Source organism: Syngnathoides biaculeatus, chromosome 7 (genome assembly GCF_019802595.1).
Source record: "Syngnathoides biaculeatus isolate LvHL_M chromosome 7, ASM1980259v1, whole genome shotgun sequence".
In the NCBI taxonomy this organism is placed as follows: domain Eukaryota; kingdom Metazoa; phylum Chordata; class Actinopteri; order Syngnathiformes; family Syngnathidae; genus Syngnathoides; species Syngnathoides biaculeatus.
The window spans coordinates 12,299,849-12,321,518 of record NC_084646.1 but is presented as its reverse complement, the minus strand read 5'-3'; the positions used below and the strand labels follow the sequence as shown (position 1 = coordinate 12,321,518).

Here is a 21,670-nt window from a genome sequence, read left to right as displayed (position 1 = left end):
GTTTTTTTTTCTATTTTCACTGATTGACGATATATATATTTATATATATATATATATATACACAATATTTTGTAGCAGTTACAGTCACACATTTAGATCTTAAGTACAGGTTATATTTATTGACGTTTTTCCATACGAGCGGTATTCTATTTTGTCATCTGCTCTGTGAATCCCCTCCCTTGTTTACCCTTGCCACTTTCTCTTTGCTGAAACGTTGTACTTTCTACACTTGAGTGGACCACGTGCCTCCGGGGGACCTCACGGTTTCAGCTAGTCCCACAGACCAGCCATTGTCTTGGGAATGTGGTTTTCTGTCTCCCCCTCCGCTGCCTTCTTCAAGCCTGTCTGGGAGCAGACAGGCTGAGGTGTTGTTAGGTCGGCGGGTCCGAAGACTAGAACCTGACTTACCTCTGGAGCAGGATGGCCAATAGGACTGAACTTGACATATAGATAGTCTTAGTATCATCAGAGCCATTATTGTATCTCCCTGATCAGGTTAATTTGTGTCGGTGTACCGAATGTGGACTGATGTTAAAAAGTTAATTTTGGAGAAGTCTGACCTTCCATTTGCTTTACTTTGTTGCTCTTTAAATTGGACAGATTGAGTACACAAGTAACATTTATTTATGAATCGCTTCAGTTGTGTAGCAAAAGCTCCTTCTCAGCTGCATGGCTAAGATGACTTTTATTCCACATTTTCACTTGCCCTGTGTACGTGGGAAGTCTCGTCGCCAATTTGTAGTATCAGAGGGGTAATGTCCCCATTATGTAAGGGAATGTACCGTAATTCCCGGCCTACAGAGTGCACCTGGTTATAAACCTCACCCAGTACATTTGTAAAGGAAATACCATTTGGTAGATACATATGCCGCAGCTGTGTAAAAGCCGCACGTGCCCACATTGAAACACGAGAAAATTTACAAAGAAAGACGGTAGAGAGAGTTTAACACTAGCGCCGCTGCGCTAAGCTAACGCCAGCACCACGCTAACAACAAAAACAAAAAAACATACCGGTAAAAATCACCGAGACACGGAAGTAACACGCGAGCGCAGCGCTAACAGGGCCAGGCCGGTAAAAGTCACTTCCTCAGCACATATATTCCACCAGTCTCACTCTTACCTTTTCCGTTCAAGCACCCCCTTGCGCCCGTTAAGAAAAAATGCACAAATTACCCGTACCGGATAAACCGCCGGGTTTAAAGCATGTGAATAAAGTCCCAGCTTGTAGGCCGGAAATTCCTGCACTGTAAAATGTAACAGTGATTCAGTGGCTCCTTGTGTTGAACGCAGTGGTCGCTATCATCGCGTATCTCATTATCTCAGTGTTCGGAGCGAAATCTGCGACGTGAATGCAGACTTTGGACTAAGCAATGTCCCAATTGTAAGAGTTCTGTCTAAAATGGGCAGGATCGCCTTTTGAAAGCAGTAAAAGTCACAGTTAAGGCTGTAGCTATTGAATATTTGTGGACTATTCGCCACTGGTTATGCTTGCGGTAAACCGAGTAATCGAATAACATAGAATTTCATGTTATTCATCAAAGAAACCTGCAAAATACTTTTGTCCACTAGGGGTTGCCACCATCACATTTTAGTGTAGTATCTGTGACTTTCAGTGTTGAGCGTTAAAAGGTACAGCCTGGCCTAGTGAGTCGGCGTGGGGAAATGTCAGCAAATGTATTCATTAAACTGTCAGTTTTATATTACCGTTTATTTTTTAATCCAAGCACAGTGTTAATATTCAAAGTAAATGCTTTTCATCCCTTGGGCCTACTACATTACTGTCAGCTGTATACGTGACTGTATGTTGTCATTATGGTGGCATTTGCTGCTACCGCAAAGAAAAACAAGTTATATTTTGAATGCCTTTTTGCAAAGTTTGATTTTTTTCTTCAGACTGGAAGGCGTTTGTGAGCAAGTCACCGCTCGCCTAGTTGCAACACCCTAGCTGTGCCCTGAAGTGCCGATGTTTTTAGCCATGACTGTATAAAAAGAAACATTAAGCTTTTTTTTTTCCCCCTGACTGTTTTGACTTTTCCTCTTTCAAGTCAATTAAGATCATACAATTATTTCCATTTGGAAAATGCCAAAATAGTGTCCACGGGTATGAATGTTTTTTTTGTGTTTACAGTCCCTGTGATTTGACGTTTTGACGTGCGCCATCGCACTCGCAAATCTGCACAGCCGAGCACGAAAAATCACGCACGTAAAATTCGTTACGCGTAGAAATACATAGATATTGAAAGACGTCGCTTTTTTTTTTAATTATGGAAGCACAAAGTCTCTGCTCAGCCTACTTCTCCTTCCTCGTTTACCTGACACCGCCCCCCTCCGCTCTTAAAGGGGTACGCTCATGATTACAAACAGAACACACACCCGCAACTTTATATCTGCAGGCATGACTGGTGGACCACGCCTGTGACTTTATATCTGCAGGCATGACTGACCACACTCGTGCATTTTTCAAATGTGAGTTTATATGTGCCCTGTGATTGGCTGGCTACCAATTCAGGGAGTACCCTGCCTCCTGCTTGAAATTAGCGGGGATCGGCACCTGCAATCCTGCGACCCTTGTGAGGATAGGAGGCTTAGAAGATGGCTGGATGGATATAATAGACAATACAGACAGGCAACCCAGGAGTGTCAATCTTTTTAAGCTCGACTGTAATTTTGGTTAATAAATGAATTATTATGCTAAATGCTGGAGCTAAAAGTAACGAGCTGATTTTCCAGGCATAAATTGTGTACACACGTTGCAGTATTTAGTTTTGAACATCCTGGCTCACCCGGGACGTCACACGGCGATCGACGAACCGACGAGATGACGCAACATGACGCGCAATAAAATGGTTCCCTCGTCGCAGACCTCCAAGTGAATTTCTCCATTTATCAAAACGTTTCAACCCCGAGCTGTCGGTTCGGTCTTTAGAGATGGAGGTGGTCCATACGCCGCTACCTCGGGGATATGAAATGGAAATTAGTTGTGTGTGTGTGCGTGTGTGTGTGTGTGTGTGTGCATGTGAGAACGCCCAACCCCCCAATGTCTGGCGCTCAAGAGGACCGTTCTTTTGGGAATGCCTCTTCCTGCCCGGCTCCACACACACATTAACACACATACTCAGACGCACGCTAAAATAGAAACGGGTTGAGTGGATCAGACTGGCGTGAGATGGTTTTAAATGTCTCGCCTGTGTCTTGTCGGTCGCTAAACATTAACCGGGATCGGGTCGGAGCACCCGACCGTGTGCAGGGAGTGGGAAACGTGGACCCGGCCTGCAGTCCTCATGATTACGACACCCTTTTTTTAACCCATCATGCAGAATAAAAAAAATGCAAATTTGTTGAGTGTTTGAAGCTAAGGACATCTGACTCCAGCGTACAGCGTATTGCTGTAGGCGCCACGGAATATTTGCACGGCAACACTGCAAGTCCTCGGCTGTAAGATCTCTTAGTCCACTTTTTTCCTCTTCTGAGCCGATAGAAATAAAGCGGGGAAAAAAAGAGCACATATAGCCAAACGAATATGAATATGAATAGAATGCCAGCGAATAAGAATGTAGATATTGCTAACCACGTTGCCAGAAACTCGTTTCATTTTTAATAGTCCCGTAGGAGGTCTGGCTGATGAAGTGTTATGTTATTAAATCTTGGCAAAAAAGTTGGAGCTGCAACACGTTTCAGTAGCAAGTGTTGAAGCACGAGTCTGTTGGTTGGATGACACCCGAAATGCAAATGTTCTTTTTGGCCACTGATCTCTTGGGAATATACTGTACAATAGAAATATTTCATTCCAGAATCAAGCTTTGTCTGTCACAAAAGCCATTGTTTCATTGGAGAGGAAGCTTTTCCAAGTGTTTATTTTTTTTTTTTAAAGATTGTTAGCGGCATTAATTGGACACTAAATTGTCGCAAGGTGTGATTGTGAGTGCGGCTGTTTGTCTCCATGTGCCCTGCGATTGGCTGGCAACCAGTTCAGGGTATACCCCGGCTCCTGCCTGTTAACAGCTGGGATAGGCTCCACCACTCCCTGCGACCCTCGTGAGGATAAGCAGCGAAGAAAATGGATGATGGATAGATTGTTAGCTGTCATAGAAGTGTAAAATGAGGCCATCAGCATTTGACAGCTTAAAGGGACACTGTCATAAAATGCATGATTTTTAGTATGTTATTAATGAAAAAACGGCAGCCGGTATGGACCCAGCCGTTTTTTCACCATAAAACATGATTTTGACGTATACGGCTTTTTGTAACTCCTGCTATGAAAATCCTCTCAAGGGATTAGTTTTTGAGAAAAAGCAGGAAGTGACGTACAGGGCAGTAGCGCACTCAAGGGGTCTCGTTTGTTTATTCTTGTTTTACCTGCTGGAAGGTAGCGTGTTGTTCCTTTGTGTTAGCAATTTCTGAATATTGCTCGAACACTCGGGAGGACGGATTCGCTCTTTATACTTTTCCAAAAGATCCGGTTCGTCGTGAAAAATGGATTGCACGGTTGCAAAGGACGAGAGCTTTGTGGGTTCCAAATGACAGGTCGGTGTGTATACAGCTACTAAAGAAAACAATAGTTGGGGAGGGGGGTAGCATAATCCGTAAATCAGGGGTGCTAAATGTGTTGATGTGCACATCGGAAGGGTTCCGTACAGCAGCCGCTGAAGGACAGCCTCCGCAGGTCTTGGCTCATCTCAGGTACGGAAATGGATCGGACAGGGAGGCGGTTTGGGCGCGGCGTTTTTATCACTGCTGCACGGAGGTGGATCGGGCGGGGAGGTGGTTTGGCCGTGATCCGCATATCGTCTAGATATGGCTTGCAACAATAGAGTTATATTGCTTCTAACTTCACTCGGTTGTGAGATGTTCTCTTCTTTGAAAAGAGATTCCGTGTCTGAAGTGGCGTGTTCCATAGTCTGTGTTTTGAATGGCGAATGTCCGGGGTGACGTCACGGACAGGAGATGCAGCCAATATGGCGACCACTTGGATGTCGGATGACACTTCTGCAACTTTGCACATGGATGACGCACTCTCCGCTCATATTTATTTTTTCGTATAGACATTGAAGTGAATAATGTTATTTGTGTTTTTCATTACAATATTTTAGAGTGTTTATAAGGATGACACTTGGGCTTTAAGGCTTCTTTATACACCCGCGCTTGCACTGAGCGCGTCATGTGACCGACGCGTTGCCCCGCGTGGCAAGTCTGTTGCCGCGCACGCGACAAAATATGTCGCTGCGGGTCATCTCTTGTGATCGGTCCATTTCAGTCACATGCTGTGATGATGTACTCACCGTTCCGCCCGGGTCCACGTACCACCTACACTGTCGCTTTCTTGATCGATTTCGCAGTATAATTTAATTTATCATCTGGTCATTCGGTGCATTCCGTATTTGTTCAAAGAGACACTGTTCCACGGTCGCCGCTGTTGTTGCTTTGTTCCTTTTTACTGAAGGGAAAGTAAAAATGGTTCCTGGAAGTGATTGAAAAATGCTCAGGAAATTCCAACCTGTGGCGTCATAGCCAACCCCAGCTATAGCGACACCCCAGACTGGAAGGAGAACTGCACTACATTTTCAAAACCGCACACATGTTGTGCTCAGGTATGAAGGCAAAGTGCGTGCGAGAAAGGCCCAGAGACGTCAGCGGCGGTTTGCGGTTTTTGTTGCTCGTGACTCACCGATTGATATCGGAGCAGCGTTACAAAATTACCGCCTGGGAAGAAGTTTTTCTCCCCCCGACTGTCAGGTTGAGAGTCTTGAATGGCCATCAGACTGCTCCAAGGCGTAGCACAATTCACGCAATTTATCCATTGCAACTTTTTTGAAACTGGATCTGTTCTCTGTTCTGGACAAACCACACAGTGAAAGGCCTGCTCCTACCGCCACCCACCGAACTCATGGAGGGGGGTCGGTTGGTGGCGGGACAAGTGCCACCCCCACGTAAAGCCACCCTGGGCCACTCTCCATATAACCCATATCAGAAACCGCACCGCTTTATATAGTATAACTACAACGGGCATGGAAATCCGCTCCTTCCTCGACAATCACACCATGTAGTTTGTGGTGCAATAAAAGCATAATTTGTGACGGCTCAAAACATCGTTTCTCTGTGAAAACACCACAGGTCGCGGTTTTTATGTAGCAGGAAGTTGGGATGTGTGCAAGGATCAGCTCGCAAGTATACGGGTGTTAGCAATGTTCCCTCTAATTTTTGACGCATCTGAGCAAACACACTAAGCCCGTGAGCGCCCCCTTTGACGACTGTGAGTAACATCAGACGTACGCACAGTGGTCAATCAGTGTCATCCATTTGCTCATTCAAAGGTTCAGATTACATTCCCATCAGAACATTTTTTTAAGAACAATTTTGTGTTTTTGCAAACTAACACTGAAAATGTCAAAAGACAAAAAAAATACATTACAATACAAATACATACCAAGCCAACTATGAACTATAAATTTGAAATGTCGCTTCCAACTTTGTTTCATTTATTTTCTTTTTAACCCACAATGATCTCCTCGTCTGTTTTTCTTGGTGTAAAACTGAATTATTGCTTGCAGAATATCTTTCACAATGCATGTTGACAGCTGAACGGTGCTCACAAACATTATTAAGGGTTGATGTTATGTCGCCTCCTATATTTAAAATACAGAATTGGCTTTTGGGTCAATGTATCGTCTGTGTTTTCATCCTCAATTAGGCTGTGCCAAGTTGGAATTTTAACATAACACACCATCTCATCCTGTACTGTCTACTTTGGCTTCATACCAGACCTTTTTTACTCCAAAAAAAGAGAAAATGTAGTCCAGTTTCACCACTTTTTCTTCTATTATTCACATACCCCGGTGTTTGTAATTATGAGTGTACCGCTTTAAGAGTGGAGGTGGGCGGTGTCAGGTAAACTAGCAAGTAAAGTGTGTGGCCCGGTGTGGCCGAGCAGCAACTCTTTGTGAGAGGCAATGTAGAAGAAACAAAAGATGTCAGGCCGTAGTTCACTGCGCTGGATCTGTTTTCCTCTGCGCTGAGAGTGTGGGACGAGTGCGCAAATGCGCAGTTGCGCAGCATCGAGGGAACTTTGGGTGTTAGTCGCCAAATTTGTTTGCGGTTTGTTCATAACTTGCCCACTTTGCTCGGTTTTCAGCGGTCCTTAATTAATAACAAACAGTCCATTGAGATAACAACAAAGCTGATGTAGCAACATTTTTTACGGGATAACGTTTATATAATCTGAATATGAACAATTAACCTCCGCAATGTGAATTCTGACATTTGTGACGGAACCGCTTTGCAGATTTGATGCGATAACTCCACATTGCAGCCCATTTGGACGCCTTCACTCTTTGTTTTCATTCTTGTGTGTTCTGCCTTTTGTTTTTATTGATTTATTTAATTGTACTTTAGCATAACCCAGAAAATAATTCAAGGGAGTTTTGAGGTTGAGAGGAAAGAGAACACTCCACATGATGAAAAAAAAAACCCCACATTTAATAATAAATGTACGTTTAATCCGTGGAGCTAAAAAAATAATTACATACATGTATATAATTTATGACATTGACATGTCATCCTGTATGATACTACACATACATTCCAAATGTCATGTTCTTTTCCAAATATTTTTCTTTTCTATTTTGGTGAAAAGACGTGCATTTATCACTTCTTTGCTCCCGTGTAAAGGCGGCAACGTGCCGCTATTAACAAATGCGCCTTTAATTAGAATCCCCTTATCGCTAAATCGTATATTCATAAAGAAATATGTAGGGAGCACAGAAATGTGTCATTCAGCAAATCAACTTTAAATGCCACTCTGTACTGCTCGCTAAATGTCATAATGTGAGGGGGGGAGGCCTGCGTGCATATACCGCATGTTCCCACCAGCGATGTATGTGTGTGTATGTGGCAGTCTTAAATGTTTTTGTGCGTGCGCCTGTGTGTGTAGGTGTTATTTATGATGAGGCTCAGACACTAAATGCATTCCTCGTGTCTTTGCTGTCAATCTCGAAACCTTTTGTGGCGCCAACTCTCGTCATCTGCCGCTTTAGTTTGAACACTTCCCTGCTTTCCAGAGCATTTTGCTCGCCTCATACGCAGCCCTTAGCCTGAGGAATTTCTCATGATTTTTCTTTTGCATGTAGGTGCAGCATACAAGCACGGGATAGCAGAGTTTGATTATATTCATTTTTTGCAAGAAGCAATGCATCTATTCTAATGTCGTCGTCGTCCCCCCCGCCCCCCTCCAACCTCTGTGTATGATTAGTGGTCGTCGGGGTGAGAGCACTTGATGAAATGCACGCTTGCTCTTTGACTTTAAAGGAACCAATGGGTTGTTTTTCTACTTTGAGGATTTATGTCCAGTCGTGCTGAAGGCGAGAAACAGACATCCAGAAGAATTGATACGTAATTTTGCCATTTACACATAACCCAGTAAAGGTGATATTAACACAAAATTCATATATATATATATATATTATATATATATATATATATATATATATATATAATATATATATATATATATATATATATATATATATATATATATATATATATATATATATATACATTTGCATGTTCTCCCTGTGCCTATGTGGGTTTTCTCAGGGCACTCCGGTTTCCTCCCACATCCCAAGTACATGCAACATTAATTGGACACTCTAAATTGCCCCTAAGTGTGATTGTGAGTGCGGCAGTTTGTCTCCATGTGCCCTGCAATTGGCTGGCAACCAGTTCAGGGTTTTGTCAGGGATGACCCAAATGCAGGACTTAGAGGCAGCGGCACAATGTTCAATGTGGTTTATCCCGTAAACTGTAGCAGTCCAACAAAGCAGAGACACAAACGCTAGGCTAGGCGGGATCATTGATGTGGGGGAAAGAAAAGCTGTTTTTATACACAATGTGCTCCAGTCCTGATAATATTGAACACTTTGTGATCGCGGCATGTGGTGTGTTAAATTCACATTGTGGAATTCCCAAACACACCGGCGTTCCCCGCCTTTGTTGCGAATCTTCTTCTGCCTTGTGGCTTTGTAAAAAGTGTAAAAGAGAGAGTTTTTGAACAGAGAGATAATGTACACAACGGGCTGCAGAGTGGATGAGCAGTTGAACGGTGTCGCATTTGAATCTTGGTACAGGTGTCCCTGTTTTTCTATAGAACCCCCACCGGTCTTCTTCAGCTACCTCAACTTCTTCCCGCATTCCAAAAACATGCATGTTGGGTTCATTGAGGACTCAAAATTCTCTAGGTGTGGGTTAATGTGAGTGTGAATGGTTGTTTGTTTATATGTGCCCTGGATGGCGACCAGTCCAGAGCGTACCAGGGTGTTAGTCCTGGTAGCTCGGAAAATGCTTACACACAGGGAGTGTCCTGCAACTTGTTCCCAGGGAATCTGCCATGAATGTTCCTTAAAAATGACATTTTGCATCTATCCATTTTTTGTAGTGCATGTATGTCCTTATTAGGACAGCTAATTGGTGTCAAGGAAGTATGAGAATGAATGAAAATATAGTAGAAGAAACAAAATTTCCCAACACATGGTAGGAAAATGTGCTGCGGTCTGAGAAAACCGAACTTAAACATTTTAATCACAAGTCATAAAAAGTATGTTTGGCGTGAATATAACATTGTTCATCAACAAATGAACATCATCCTTGCAGTGACGTAACTCAATAATTGTTATTACTGTGTAACTGTAACCATGTAACTGTCACAAATTAATTAACACAAAGTGACTTTCTCCCAACTAACTATAAAACTGTAACTTAGTTATTGTAACTAAGTAAATCAAATTTAGGTAAGCAAAAAATGTTAGCAAAAGCTTTTCAGAGGACCTAAAATGTATCCAAATGATTTAATTATTATCAATTTTCTGCTATTTTTTTGAGATTGCTCAGTTCCAGTTTTGGCAAGTGTGTGCTGACTCCCATTTACTCTTAAAAGGGTTTGAATATGAACATATTGAAGAGAGCCAAATCCCGATTTACGCGAGGTTGTACAGACTTGTGCAATCACATTTTTCAGTTGTTTATTTTTACTTCCACTCTCCCAAAAATGTTTTGTTTCATTCCATTGACCTGCGCAAGTCAATGGTCCCACGGTGGAAAATGTTGTGAAATAATCGATCTCGGTCTCGATTTTCGAGCCGTCAGGTAGGGGTGTGTAGACTTTCTTCGAGAATTTTGATATGTTTTGTTTGCGATAGCATTGCGATCTGATCCAGCGGAATGACAAACTCCTGTCACCGCTCGTGTCGTGGAGGACGGCGAGGCAAAAGCCGACTCCTCACAGCTGTTGATGCGTGCCTCAAAAGTAAACAAATCACTCAATAGAGCATCGGCGGAGCGCCACTGGGACAAACTATGTGCAATTCATAAGTTGTCTGAATGGATTGCCTCCCTCCCTTCCTCCCTCCCTCCCTCGTTCGCTCCCTCGCTCCCTCCCTCCCTCAACACGCTCCTTTCATCCTGCCACATTTAGCTTTGTCTCTAGCCTCAGAGCATTCCCTAATTAGCAGTGTTAATGATCTTCAATTAAGCACCTAGCTGCAAATACATGTTCCACTCATAGCGCGTGTGCGGGTCGTCTCGACTCTCTCGTGGCGACGTCGAGTGCCTAATGAGGGAGTGAAAGGCCACGGGTTGAGTGAGTGGGGCTGTGTGTTGCGATCACATAGGTGTGTTTGTGTGTAATTAAAGACCAGTGCCGGCAGGGGGGGACCCGTGTTAGAAAGGGTCACCCGAGTGAGCAGCGGGGCCATCGGCGGCCTTTGGTCATTAACCATCGACGCTGCGAATCACGGCCTTTACGTGAGAGGTGTGCGTGCGGATGGAAGCCACTCGCGATCTTAACTCTTGAAAAAGAACTCTGCATCCTATTTAAATATTTGTTTTAATTTTAGCAATGTAAAATGTATTTAAAGTATGCGGCGGTGCCTTGAAATACGAGCGACCAAACGTTCGCTACAAGCGTTCCTTGGTCCGATTACCATAATTTCTGGCCTACAGAGTGCACCTGATTATAAGCCTTACCCAGTACGTTTGTAAAGGAAATACCATTGGGTACATACACAAGCCGCACCTGTGTAAAAGCCGCAAGTGCCCACATTGAAACACGACATAGTTACAAAGAATGACGGTGCACACAAAGAGTTTTCCAAGTTTTAACACCTTAGCTTAGCTTAACATAGCAACAACAAGGTCGCATGAACAGAGGTGGAAAAAAAAAAAAAAATGCCGCGGCAGCACCACACGAGCAAAATAGTAGCACAACACGAACGGGGCCGGGTTTAACAAAACATACCTAAATCACTGGGATGCGGCAGTAACACAGCAACAACATGCTAGCAGCGCTCTAACGCTAGCGCAATGCTAACAGGGCAGGTTAAAAAATACATACCGGTAAAAATCACTGAGACACAACAGTAACACAGCAGCAACACGCTGGCACAGCGCTAATGCTAGCGCAGCACTAACAGGCCCGTTTAAAAAAAAAAAAAACATACCGGTAAAAATCACTAAGACACGACAGTAACACGCTAGCACAGCGCTTACGCAAGCGCAGCACTAACAGGGCCGTTTAATTAAAAAAAAAACATACCGGTAAAAATCACTGAGACACAACAGGAACACAGCAGCAACACGCGAGCACAGCGCTAACCCTAGCGCAGCACTAACAGGGCCATTAAAAAGAACATTTATATTTGAACATAAACAGTGGAGCAACACATGAAGACAGGCGTTACTACTGCAGCCTTACTCATGGGTTTTGACTGGCTCTATGATTGGGTATGTATGTCGGACACAATGAGCCAAGCTGTACGCTCTCAAAAGAGTGGCACATTCTCCGCTAATTTTAATAAATGTCAAAAACATTTTATGTCTAATATCCACTTTAATTATGTAATTGCTGTAACCGGGCCACACATTAGAGGTGCCTATAAGTCAATGAATAGATAATTGATATACGCATAAATCTATTATAGTGTCAATCAAGCAATAATGCAGTACTTTTTTAAACGATGTAATAGTTACATTTTTTTACGGTTGTTCTTAACGATGATTGTTAAGAAATCCGGAACAATCGACAAATTGAACTACATCGTGTTTACAAGAAAGTGTAAAGCTCATTCATAGTTGATTTTATGAATCAATTTATTTCACAACCCTTGTGAGGCTAAGCGGCTCAGTTCATGAACGGATGAATCAATGTATTTAATCCACATGATGACGTACTTTCACCAAACCCAACACGTCAAAGAAGCCCCAAATGTAAAAAAATGAATCATAAATGTGCTCTGCCTGACGTACTGCTGTGATCATTGTGGCTCTTTTGACACCGCGCAGATATGAACTTACATGACAGGTGACATAACACGCTTAAAGAAGCAAACAGCACCTCGTGAAATCCACCAGACTTGTGTGTCAGGACCGGAGTACTGTTACAAGTGTGTTTCCAACTGGCCTCGAATGTGACATTGCACTTCCTGTCCTTTGAATTGAAGGATGGCTGACATGTCAGGAGAATGTTTGGTGGTCGAGACTCTCGTTTACATTAGCGCGTCTTTGTGCTCACCGGTCCAAACTTCAGTCCGCCGCCCGTAGTTTGGGAACCCCTGGGATAGAGCATCTGAGGACTGGGGTTCAAATCCCGGCCAAGCCTGCCTCGGGCCTCCGGACACTCCCGTTTCCTCCCACATCCCAGAAACATGCAACATTAATTAGAGACTCTAAATTGCCCCTCGGTGTGATTGTGGGTGCGGCTGTTTGTCTGTCTGTGCCCTGCGATTGCCTGGCAACCAGTTCAGGGTCTACCCCGCCTCCTGCCTGCAGATAGCTCGGACAGGCTCCAGCACTCCCACAGCCCTTGTGAGGATGAGCGGCTTTGAAATATGATGGATGGCTAAAAACACATTACAAACATTTTTATTGGGTTTATGGGGGAAGCTGGAACAAATTAATGGCATTTCCATTCATTTCAGTGGGGAAAGATGATTTGAGACACGAGTTTTGGAGGTTACAAGTGTCGACACATAACAAATTATAACTCATATCTCCAGGTACCACTCAACTTCGATTGGATGGCGACCAGTTCCGGGTATCTGTAGCCTCTTACCCTCACCTCACCCGCACTCAGGACAAGTGCGACAGAAAGCGAACGTGTACTGTTCAACGGTTCAAATCCCTGCCAAGCCTGTGTGGGGTTTGCATGTTCTCCCTGTACCTGCGTGGGTTTTCTTTGGGGACTCTGGTTTCCTCCCACATCCCAAAAGCATGCAACATTAATTGGACAGTCTAAATTGCCCATAGGTGTGGTTGTGAGTGTGGCTGTTTGTCTCTATGTGCCCTATGATTGGCTGGCGACCAGAGGTGTACCCTGCCTCCTGTCCGACGATAGGAGGGATAGGCTCCAGCACACCTAAAACCCTTGTAAGGATAAGCGGCTCTGAAAATAGAAGGATGGTTTAAAACACATTACAGACATTTTTATTGGGTTTTTGGGAGAAGCTTGAACGAATTAATGGAATTTAGATTCATTTCAATGGGGAAAGATGATTTGATATGCAAGTGTTGGAGGTTACGAGCGTTGTCACAGAGCAAATTCAACTCGTATGTCAAGGCCCCACTCAACTGTGATTGAATGGCGACCAGTTCCGGGTGTTCGTAGCCTCTCGCCCTCAGGACAAGTGCGATAGAAAGTGAATGGATTATTTTTCCATTTTATATATACATGAATAACTACACTGCACTTCTAGTTTTTCTATGTTTTGCATTACTTTTTACTTTTTTCGCTGTCATAAAACTTTCATTTTTTTTCTATACAGGCAATGTTTTAACTAACATTTCTTCACTATCAGACAAGTCAGCTAGCGCAAAATAAAGCTAAAAAAGCCAACTATAAATAAACTCCGTACCGTAGGATGACGGGATGAAAGGGGAGTGGCAAGGGAGGCTCGCTGCGTCGCATTAACGGTTATCCGTGTGTAAAAAGTGCAATTCTGTGCATTCAAAATTTTAAAACTCATATAATAAGGATGCATATTGAGGGATCACATAATTCTCAAAGCGAGGTGTGTGGCAGCCATTTTGACAGAGTCTGACTTTCCAGTTGTCAGACATGGTTTGGTTCCCTGCTTGATTTCAATTGAAGATGACATTCCCTTGACATCTGGAAGTTACCACGGGCTATGTGAACATGTTCTCCAAAAAAAAAAAAAAAAAAAAAGTCTTTCATGGACACCCAAAAGCACAAATCCGCTCGATCCCGCCGAGGTGTTACAATAGCGCACCTGCATTGGATGTGTCTTGTGTTGTGTATCTTTTCTCTGCAATTGACCGCCCTAATCAATATAAAGTTTGCTGGCAAGCAGCCATGTCGCTGTTCCCCTTTTTATCGCATTGTGTGTAATTACTTCATCAACTTGTGCTGGTACTGAGTCCATTTGCTCCAAGAGGGGTGGGGGGTGGGGGGTAGGGGGAGGGCGCAGGCGGAAAAGACTTTCTACCTTTCTGCAGTACGTTAATCAATTCTTAACTATTTCTTTTACATTTTTCATTTCTTTTTTGTCCTCTTTCTTCATTGCCCTAAGATGCCACAAAAAGGCACCCAAGTCCTGGCTCATAGGAACGCAGTAATTGGTGTCAAGAAAGTCTTGTTCAAGTAGTTCATCTGGACTGAGACTTCGATCTTCCTCGTGGACGATAGAGAATATTGGACTGTTAGTGTAGTGGTGGCACGGTGGCGCAGCTGGAAAGCGTTGGCCTCACAGTTCTTAGGTTCCGGGTTCAACCCGCCTGTGTGCAGTTTGCATGTTCTCCCCGTGCCTGCGTGGGTTTCCTCCGGGCACTCCGGTTTCCTCCCACATCCCAAAAACATGCAACATTAATTTGACCAGGGATCACCAACGCGGTGCCCGCGGGCGAATGGTATCCCGCGAGGACCATATAAGGCACTCGCGAGGTATGTTCTAAAAAATACCATAGGCCACAAATTGTTATTCTGAATCTGACCCTTTCATACGACCGATGCTCACAAAGTAGTCCTCAGCCTCAAAAAGGTTGCTGAGCCCTGAATTAGACACTCTATATTGCCCCTCGGTGTGATTGTGAGTGTGGCTGTCTCTATGTGCCTTGCGATTGGCTGGCAACCAGTTCAGGGTGTACCCCACCTCCTGCCCGTTGACAGCTGGGATAGGCTCCAGCGCTCCCTGCGACCCTCATGAGGATAAGCGGCGAAGTAAATGGATGGATAGTATTGTTGTATTGGATCTCTAAATGTTTTGCTCCACCATTTGTGTTCAAATATGAGTTGCTTGTTGGGTTATACATACGTGTTTCCCATTCTGTGGAAGTATTAGCATTAATATAGTGAACTAAAGACTATCTAAATTTTTAAACAGCTTGAAGCCTGTTTTGAAGAATTGTTAACAAGTGTCCAAAGTGGTGCTTGTTGTGAATTGTGTGTCAAGTTCGAGTTCACTGCTATCAAACAGCATGCATGTTAAAGCATCCATCCTTCCATCCATCCATCCATCCATTTTCTTCACCGCTTATCCTCACGAGGATCACAGGGAGTGCTGGAGCCTATCCCAGCTGTCAACGGGCAGGAGGTCGGGTACACCCTGAACTGGTCGCCAGCCAACCGCAGGCCACATCGAGACAAACAGCCGCACTCACAATCACACTTAGGGGCAATTTAGAATGCCCAATTAATCAATTTATCCATTTTCTTAGCCGCTTATTCTCACGAGGGTTGCAGAGAGTGCTGGAGCCTTGCATGTTTTTGGAATGTGGGAGGAAACCGGAGTGCCTGGAGGAAACCCACGCAGGCACGGGGAGAACATGCAAACTGCACACAGGAGGGTCCGGGATTGAACCCGGGACCTCAGAACTGTGAGGCCAACGCTTTACCAGCTGTTCCACCGTGCCGCCCATGTTAAAGCAAAATATCGTCCGCTTGTATCGGAACAAAATCTTAGGGTCAATTCCTCTTGTTTCAAGGCACCACTAGACACAGTTAATACACATTTAAAAGAAAACAGTTTGTTACGTGTGAATTTAGAATGAATCCCCTTCGTTAAACCAGCAAAATATAAGGAAGTATTTAAGACGTTTACGACAATTTATTCAATACAATACAACACAAAACAATAGCAATCTAAAACAAAATAGAAGTACAAAGACGGTTTAGTCTAGCCAAACGACGTACAGTCACCAAAGTCAAACGAATGTTCCAAATAGGCGAATGTTATGTCCAGCAAAAGTTCCAAGTAGGCGAATGTTCCGGAAATGTCCAAAAGACGAAAGGCTGAATGCAGTATTTAAAGTAGAAAGTTTTAAAAAAACAAACACAATATAGCGAGGGCATGAACGATCAGCTGCAATATAATGAGGGAACATTCTAGATCCCCCACTGATTTAGCGTGTTACCCCACCTCTTGTCCAGGGTCAGTTTGGATAGGTTTGAGCACACCCATGACCCTAGTGTGGATAAGCTGTACAGAAAATGGATAGCTGTATGGCAGTCTAGATCCTTCCAGTTTTCTCTCTGGGCCTCCAGGTCGCAGGTCGAAGACGCACCAAAGTGGCTACTTCCATTTTTGCGTCACAGATCTCTCCCTCGGCGTCTTTTGCCCCGTCACACGCTCTCGCCTCTACTTATCACCGCAGGATCGCTTCCACTGACAGACTTATTGGACCACTTGCGGTTGAGGGAAGGGGATTTGAAGGAGCGTCGTGACAGAGGGTCCCCGGGAAGGGACGAGTGGTGACGAGGTTAGCGATGAGGTCTGCCAGGTTGTGGCGACTCCAAAACAACCATTTTAACCATTATGTACGGAGATGGAAAAACATATTCACGGACGCACTTGCTGGCCAGCAGGTTGTGGTGGAAGCGTGTCGGTCTGCTTATTTGGATCCAGATAACAGTGGATCCATTACTCCCTGGAAGCCTGGGTCTGATCCCCCGCAGTGATACAGACGCTCATTCACCGTCTGAGTGCCATCCAGCCGGCCTGGCAGACAAAGTAGCCATTGGCACGGAGCTGAAGAGCTTCACAAACCGAGGGGGCCAAATGACAGCGGCCCCGCCGTTGTTCGAGAGAACCATCAAAAACCGCAGACGGGAACTGTCTGTTTTCCCGCTTTTAACCCGAAATGAGTCAGACTGGTTTAAGCGTCGCATCTATCCTCATCTGCTGCTATTCCTCACCTTAGCCTGACTGTGAACATGTGAACTCCGCAAATTGTCACTCTTGTCAGAAAAGTACCGCGGGTTTGCTTTTTGTGCGATAAAAGCGTGCGCTACGTATTTTTCCTCTCTTTAGCGACTTAATGGAAAAGTCTCTCTGGTTGGCGGCAACACAGAACTGATTTATGATTACAGGTTAGATTTCCCCTTCAATAAAAAAAAAACAAAAAATCGGTAAACACCACACAGAATGGATTTTGTTTGGTGTAATGAGACACGATTCAAGAAGAGACTCAGCCCAAAAGTATCAATGAAGAAAACGGGCTGCTGGTAAAAGTGCTGACTGCGAAGTACGGGGTCAGCCTTGAGAGACTCAAGAGGAGACTGGCAAAAAAAAAAAACAAAAGAAAACACTCTGCTGCAACAAAATGGAGCACAATGGTGTGGTATCCATAGCTAAGGTATAGCAATGTGGTTAGCTGCTCGTTTTATTCAAGAGGCGACGAAGGGCAGAAGAAGAAAACATTCTCGTGCAGCAAAACGGAGTAATCTGGAGTACTGTGTGGAATACTGGGACATCCAAAACTAAGGCACGGCAGCAGGAAGATTTGGCCTAGACCAGGGGTTTTTACCCCAAGATCTACCTTTCAAGCAGCCAGCCTCTCGCGAGCTACCGACAGGGTGGATTGGGGGGGATGATAATGCTCCAAAACTGTTTTAAGGTTAATGTTATATTGCCTCCTATATTTAAAGTGCAGAATTCACTTTTTGTGCATGGTATTGTCTGTGCGTTCATCCTGGATCAGGCTGTGCCAAGGTGGAATTTTAAAATGACACACCATCTCAACCTGCACTTTCTACTTTGGCTTCAGACCAGACCTTTCCCACTCGGAAAAGAGGAAATCTCATCAAGTTTAACTGCTTTTTCTTCGATTATTCACATACTCTGATAGTCACTGCATCTTAAAACAACAGCATTTCTTTTTTAACTTTCTCCATTAATATCAAAAGTGAACATAAGCGGCAGGTTTAACTCGTCTTTGCTCTGCGTTGCCCAGACTGTGTTGCTAACTAAAGCAGCGGTGGTGGACTCTGTCATTATAAAACACGTTGATGGGCTGTGTAAGTACTGTAACATTTGTATTTATGATGTGCGTCTTTAAGACCGGGGAGTGAGGGGGGGAGGGGTCGTTGTTAGAGAAAGTTCCGTGTGCTGCCTAAAAGAAACCAGTGGCTTCTTCTTTTCATTTTTTACAGTACGTATGTGAATTGTGTTGTTAGACGTAACAACCAGGCATGCCTCACTCTTTGAATCACATTGCAAAATGCCACAAACTGAATAGCTGTATGTTATACTTTCAATTTGCATTGGATTATGTTTTTTTTTGCGCGCAACGCAGAATATCTGCACAGAGACTGCATCAGCGGTGCACAATTGCGCACGCGCAGAACATTTGCTGACGTCTTTTTTTTTTTTTTTTTTTTTGGGGCACGCCGTCCCGCAATCGACCAAGACTGCCTCGCGATCGACGCATTGAGCACCCCTGGCCTAGACTGATCTGATACTATTTCAACAATTTCGAGATTAGCTAATATTACCATGTATGTTATCCGAAAAGAGGTTGAGGGCAGAATGAAAGAGGGCTAAAAATGGAGATTGCGGAGTCCGGAACTACGGCTTAGCAACAGGTTTGCTGTGTGTTTTAGTCAAGAGGACAGCAAAGTGGAGACTACGGAGTCTAATTCAACATTCATGACTAAGGCATAGCAACGGGGTATGCTTAAGTCCCTTTAAGACATGTTATTCGACATTTATTAACACGGTTTGCACGTCGGCGATAGATCCGAGGCAATAACGGTGGACAACAGGGCTCCGTCTGACTGCGTCTCGCATTGCTTTTCGCCTCTTCTTCATTTTTATTTTTTTTTCTGTCGTTCCCCCTCGCTTTCCCACCGCCACCCCAGCCCTGCTGTTGATTGACGGCCTGAGGGTTTTAATGGGCACTGGAGTGCAGGAGCTGAGGTCGGGGTTGTCATGGCAACTAGGAGAAGGGGGCATTTTGCTGCTGCTGCTGCTGCCGCCGCCGCCGCTACTGCTTTGGCTTCACCTGCGTAGTGTGTGCAGCCTTGTACACTTCTTGTGCATATACACAAAAAAAAAAAAAAAGAATCAAATAGTGAACGTCCTTACCCTTTAAGTTCTCTTTTGAGGCTAAAGCGGGGCTTTCTACGTTTTGTTATCCGCTTTATTCAGTTCATTTCCACCCTTCTGTTGTAGATCACGCTCTCTGGTATGTCGGTTGTGTTTTTAGGCAGCTTTCCTCCATCCTGCTTCCCCCCCCAAACCGCCGACAATTAGGCGTTTTATTAGGGCCAGGTCGGGGTTAGCGGCGTGTCACGTCTCGGCGTATTTTCGTTTGAGAACATGAAACAAAATGACTCATTCCACCGAAGCAATGTCTTGTGATTGCCTTCCTCGGATGTCACGGAGCGTCCAAGACAAACCTGGGGAAGGCATACCGGGGGCTGGGACGTGCCTCAATAGCCCCAACAATTGAGACAAACAGGACAGTCGCACCCGATGCAAATAAGGACAGAATTGATGATGCCGTCACGAGGGAAGTCCCTTAAATTGTAAGAAGTTTCAAGTGTCGCGGTGGTTTTTCACCCAAATAAGACCTAAAAAAATTCTTAGCTCTTCAGTGTTCTTATCCATCCATCCATTTTCTTTGCCGCTTATCCACACAAGGGTCGCGGGGAGTGCTGGAGCCTATTCCAGCTGTCAACGGGCAAGAGGCGGGGTACACCCTGAACTGGTCGCCAGCCAATCGCGGGGCACATAGAGACAAACAGCCACACTCACAATCACACCTACGGGCAATTTAGAGTGTCCAATTAATATTGAATGTTTTTTGGATGTGGGAGGAAACCGAAGTGGCCAGAAAAAACCCACGCAGGCACGGGGAGAACATGCAAACTCCACACAGGCAGGGCCGGAATAGGAACAAAAGATAATGATGGAATATCTTTTAAATTAAGCTGTTGTCAGCATCAGATCCGTAGAAGTTTGACTTTATTGTTCAGTGGCTCAACGCGCCCCCCCACACTTTGTTTTCCAGAGTGCGGCCGCTGCCCCCAGTCCAGTGATGGGCAACATGCCACCCAACGATGGCATGCCGGGAGGACCCATGCCACCCGGATTCTTTCAAGTAAGAACTAGAATTTAATTTCAATTGTATTTTGTATTTGTCTGAAATTGTCTCCCATCTATTTCTCCACAATTCCAGCACAGCATCAGTCCTTCGCTGTTCATTTCTCCAGAAATTTCCAACAGAATTTCTGTTCTTCAAACGCTTTTGCATTCTCGAGTGAATTTTTTTTTTTTTCAAATTCTTATATTGCAATACATTTCTGCTACATTTAAGAAGATCTTCACCTCTTTACCGTTTATTTCTTCAGCCATTGGATTGCCTCGTTATTTAGATTATTCACAGAATTTTTCAAATCGGCACATTCCAATAAATTTCAGATCAGCCCATCTCTTCAGCTTGAACTATTACTATGACTTCTTATAATTCCGACATATTTCTTTGTAGTTGCTATTATTATCTCTGACGTTTCAAATGTTCCCATTTCAAAACATTCTACGGCACTTCAGCTCAGTGTCAGCCCTTCCGCATATATTTCTCCGTCCAATGCATTCTGTTCATTCTGTATTTTTTTTTTCACATTTCAATACATTTATTGTCGGCTCTCCTTCGGCCCAGCGTCATCGTTTCTGCATTCTTTTTTTGTTCATTTCATCTCCGTGTCATTCTTGAGCTAATATTATTGCATCCAGTACACACCAGGAAGCTTTATTTTGGCAGCGTGTACAGTTTTCAGCGTATGTAAAACTCTGCCCCCTCCCTTGACTCCCCTTAAACCCATCCTTCTGTCTCCTCCTCCTCCTTTTTTTTTTTTTTATTTTTTTAGCCTCTTTAGCTATCCTAATCCTCGTCCAGATGTGCGCCCTTCTCCGTCCCCCCGCCGCCCGTCCATATGTCGCACGGGCCGCTTGTTGACTCCTCATGCACTTTGTAGCCTTTTCTTTTCTCTTTGTAGCTCAAATAGCCAGCGTGGCCTTTAATGTTTCAGTGAAGCTGGACAGAGAGGAGACTGTTCTCCCTGCTTTGTGTTGCTTTACTGATTCCGCTTGTCATCGCTGTTCTCTGAAGGCTGTCTACACTCTCACATGCACACGCACGCACACACATGCACGCTTGTCCCGAGTTTGTACGCACGCAAGCCTTTCCGGCACGCCTTCCTGTGACCCACATCCGACCAGTGTGGAAGAGGCGGTTTTTATAATATCGCCGCGTATTAGAAAGAAGGCGTCCCCGACTAAATGTTACTTAACAAACAAAAGCGACACCGAGAGCGGCGTTCATATTTCACGGCCATTTTTCCCGCGCCCGTGTCCTTGAGCGCAACTTTAATGACTCTCGCGCTAATGAAGTG

The 21,670-nt window shown here is 44.3% G+C and overlaps 1 protein-coding gene across 3 annotated transcripts in view; it reads left to right on the top strand.

Moving 5' to 3' along the window:
* The window catches only part of ssbp4 (single stranded DNA binding protein 4), a 129,975-nt gene that overhangs the window by 70,190 nt on the left and 38,115 nt on the right, over positions 1–21,670 (top strand). For all 3 annotated transcript variants that reach the window (XM_061824153.1, XM_061824155.1, XM_061824154.1), the window contains exon 5: positions 20,290–20,379. In XM_061824153.1, the coding sequence (XP_061680137.1) occupies positions 20,290–20,379 (90 nt within the window). The remainder of the gene's footprint in view (positions 1–20,289; positions 20,380–21,670) is intronic.